This window comes from Setaria viridis, chromosome 4, assembly GCF_005286985.2.
Source record: "Setaria viridis chromosome 4, Setaria_viridis_v4.0, whole genome shotgun sequence".
Lineage (NCBI taxonomy): Eukaryota > Viridiplantae > Streptophyta > Magnoliopsida > Poales > Poaceae > Setaria > Setaria viridis.
The window spans coordinates 17402477-17406672 of record NC_048266.2 but is presented as its reverse complement, the minus strand read 5'-3'; the positions used below and the strand labels follow the sequence as shown (position 1 = coordinate 17406672).

Genomic DNA, 4196 nt, shown 5'->3' with positions numbered 1-4196 from the left:
GAAGCGAGCGTGCGTGTGGCACGCCAACCTTCTTTTCCAACTTAACAGATGGTCTACAAACGGTTCACCTTTTAAGTTGGTTGAGATCCTTCTCAATTAACCATGTGAGATTAACCACTTTGTAACTCTCTAGTATTAGAATTATCCTATAAATGGGCCAAACCCATATATTCCAACAGGCCGTCGTACAATCACTTACAAAGTCTTCGTGGAACGGGATGCATTTCATCATGCCACGCGATTAGGTGAGGATAAAACATATATAATTAATTACATCAACGGGGTCCAACTGACATCTTAATTCTAAATCTTCGCTGAACTACACTGCAAAGAACCAAGTAAACAGATAACAAAGATAGAAGAGCATGCGATGCGATGCCACTGATCAATTTCGAGCCATTCAGAGGCACTGCGACACAAAGGCGAGGGAAGCGCCAAGCAGGACCAGGAGCAGGTGGCCAACGGCGGAGGGTGACGCGGCCGCGGTGCCATTGATCTGTGAGGAGCCCACGGCCACGGGCAGCTCGTCGCCGGCGGGGAGAGAGCAGGTGGCCTGGTGGCCGGCCCCGGCCTCGTCAGCCGCCATCAGCGCCTGGATCACGGCCGTGGCCGCCTCCCTGTGCCGCGTGGCGTTCCGCTGCAGCAGCCACGTCAAGCCCATGACCTGGCAGTCCTCGCGCTGCTCCTGCCTCGCCTTCGCCGACGACGTGGCGTTGGTCTTCCCGCTCAGCTGCAACAGCTGGAGCCCAAGCAAGTACAGCGAGTCAGTAAAAGAAAACTTACGGTGGAATTTTTTACGCCAAGGGAAGGCAGAGACTCCCGTGGAGGTAAAAAGGACACAGGACGAGGGGCCATGGCCGTCCTCGTGCCCTCGCTCTCGGAAGAGTCGGAACTGCACGCGGCATGATGTCACCGGCATCACAAAGGGCATTTCTTTCTCGGGAACCCTGAATGCCTCATGTGACCATAAACCTTTTACTCACGCAGTCAGATTAGTAGCAAATCAAAGCAGATGATTCTCGGTCCGAGTTGTGACTGTGGGAGACTTTTGAGTTGAATGAATAAAAAGAAGGGCATGGAGGGCGGCCAAAGTGAAAGTGTTAAAGGTCCCGGTCCCGGCATGGTGTTCTGGAGCAGGTCATGCTCCAGGCCCTACACATCCATGAGCCCCGGATTTCTCGCTACAAATCTCATCATTCGAGGGCATTTCAGTCAAGCAGTTCACGTGCACGCCTCCGCATTGGAGTAATGCTGCTAGTGTACTATACTGTGTGAACATAGTTGCTGAAGTACCTGTTTAATTAATTTCAGACACTGCAACTCTGCGGGGTTAGTATAATTTAATTAACAAGCATCTGTCTCTAATCCGTTGAAGGAACTGCTTAATGAACTCACGATAGAATCTTTCCTTTTTCCTTTCGGAGAGTGCCCATAGTAAGTGAGGACTAGTGTTTTTACTTCTGAATGAAGAGTATTAAAAAACAATGGAGGGTAATAAACTTTGTTAGAGCAGCTATCGCATATCACAGTAAGTCAGGACTAGACAGGAGCAGTTGCTCTGAGAAAAGATTTTCATGCCAGTACTTAGTTCAGAAATACGAAATAAACTCTTCCTGACCTGCAGAGAGAAAATTCTTCGAGCAGAGACTTGCAGCACAGGTCGCTAGGACAGCAATTTACTGTATACGTGGGGGGTACTCTAGTGTTTTATTCATTAGCATTCTACTACGCGCGTACTGGAGACCTTGTGACCTCTCAATGGCATTTTCCTAAATTTTGTTTGGTATCAATAAGTACTGGGACCGCCTATTTGTCTTTTCTTATGGTTGTACATTCCTGTTTTTTTTGTTGGTTAAAATCGACAGGTCCAAGTCTGTCTTGTTGCTCAACTAGGCTTCAGAGGTAAATGATGTTGCATAACAAACAAAATTTCATCCGAAATATATGGATCTACCTAGATAATTAATATTAATGGTCACATTGACAGTACTACTACGACAATAAGCGTATGGGATATCATAGCGCAGTGGAAATGTGATATCTGATATTTTAGGATATTAAGATAGTACAACAGAAGCTTTCTATTAGATGCTATCAAAATCTTTTTCTTATGTTTGACCCAATAATTTACTATTTTAGCTATTCTAGAACGTAAACGGTAGGTGAAATGCTAAATGTCACATTTTTAAAACTAAAACTGATAAAAAGAAGCTGGGTCTTCAACAGCAATTCAACATTATGAATGCAAATAATCTTGTGTTACCCATGAGAATATGATGGCAGTTTGGCAAGAGCATAAACACTTTGTCCAAGTCCAAAGCAGCAGACAGGATGCATCCAAGGGGGAAAAAAGTAAAGAAAACTGTCGAGTGTCACCTTGTTGAGCGCACGGAGGCACTTGGAGCAGCCGGCGATCCCCGGCAGCGCGCAGTCCCTCTCCAGCCTTCTCGCCATCCTGCCCTCCGGCGCCGGGCACACCGGCCGCCGCAGCCTCACCCCGCAGTAGCAGAACTCCACGTCGCACGCCGCCGTCCCGTTGCCAGCGCCGGTGCTCCCGGCCCCTTGCTGCGGCCGCGGAAGCGCCGCCCCGGCCGCCCGCAGGGCGCGGTCCGCCGCGCCGGCGCACTCCTCCGCGTCGTCCGGGAGCACCGGCATGTCCACCACGGCGGCAGCCTCCGCCGCCGCGGCCACGGACGACGGTTCCCGGGCGCCGCGGCCCGACAGCGCGGTGGGCGCGTACGCGGCGTACATCCACGCGGCGAGCGCCGGGCAGCAGCGCAGCCGCGGAGGGAGCACGCCTCCGCTCCCGCCGGCGTTGGCGTTGCAGGAGGCGAGGACGGCGGGAAGGAGCGGAGGGGACGGGGTGAGCTGGCAGACGGAGGTGGTGGCGGCGGCCTCTGACTGCTCCGGGAAGGCCGGGATTGTGGAGCCCCCCGCGGGTGACTGGGGCTGCGTCTGCGACGCGCCGCCGCCCGCGGACGGGAAGAGCAGCGACGGCTCGAGCGACGCCGGGTCGGGCAATGCCGGTGACGCCGCGGGCAGCGGCAGGAGGCGGGTGCTGATGGTGAGCAGCACCAGCGCGGCGGTGTAACGGTGGAGGCGCGGCATTGTAAGCTCCTATCCTAGGAGACGGAGAGCAAGCTCTGCTCAGCTGCTAAGCTCAGGTGTGTGTGGCCAGGTACGTACAGTGGGTGAGTGTGAGTGGAGTTAGTGGAGCCAGAATCTAGCACTCGAGGATTGAGATGAGACGTTTGATGGAAGCTTATGGAGTGGGATAGCTTTGGGGACTTTGTGTGTTGGGGTTCCGCTTGGCCTGAGATGCAGGTGTTCAGAAGCCAAAAAACATGTCTGACAGTCTTTGCTTTTTTCCGAATATATTATGAAATACCTGAAATGGCCTTGCCGGAGCGACAGTGGTAGATCATCGAATGAAACATGAACATCAACAATCGTCCTCGTAGCAGTAATAAATGCTCTAAAAGATTCTTGACATTCAAAAGCATAGATTTCTTGAATAATGGAAATGTGTACTTGAGTATCGTCTCTGTAGTGTAACGTACTAGTACCATTCTGCTCACACTGATATTATTACTGCTCGAGCGTTTAAATCTTACTATTATTAATTAGAAACTCATGTAGTTATGTATCTAAACGTGTCTTTTTATCTTCTCAGAGGGTATTGATTGAAGATAAACTAAGCAAATGGAATGAGTTTGTTGCAAGAGTTGGATTTGTGCATCTTAACGATCAACGAGATACTTTTAATTGGAGCCTTACTTAGTTTCTCTACTGTAACATACTCATACCATTCTGCTCACACTTGTCTCATTCTGCTCACACTTGTCTCATTGCCGCTCGAACCCCTAAATCTTACTATTACTGATTAGATACTCGATTAGTTCTATACGTCTAAACGTCTTTTCGCTCTTTTTGAAGGGCATTGATCGAGGATAAACTAAGTAAATGGAATGAGTTGCTTGCAAGAGTTGCATTTGTGCATCTTAACGATCAATGCGATAATTTTAATTGGAGTCTTATTAAACATGGTTTGTTTACAGTTCAATCATCCTATCAACACGTCATGAATCAAAAACCGTTTATATCCAACTAAATTTATGTGGAAACTCAAACTACCTCTTAAGGTTACGAATTTTATTTGGTTCTTAGTTAAGAGAGTAGTTTTAAAAAAAGACAAT

At 49.2% G+C, this 4196-nt stretch overlaps 1 protein-coding gene across 1 annotated transcript; it reads right to left on the bottom strand.

The window, feature by feature from the left end:
- Positions 1-246: 246 nt before the first annotated feature.
- LOC117854250 (uncharacterized GPI-anchored protein At4g28100) lies at positions 247-3321 on the bottom strand. The gene is made up of 2 exons (XM_034736549.2): positions 2377-3321; positions 247-739 (listed from the first exon to the last, which is right to left on the bottom strand). The coding sequence occupies exons 1-2, from the start codon at positions 3106-3108 to the stop codon at positions 401-403; spliced, it is 1071 nt and encodes a 356-aa protein (XP_034592440.1). The 5' UTR covers positions 3109-3321; the 3' UTR covers positions 247-400.
- Between the last annotated feature and the right edge of the window lie 875 nt (positions 3322-4196).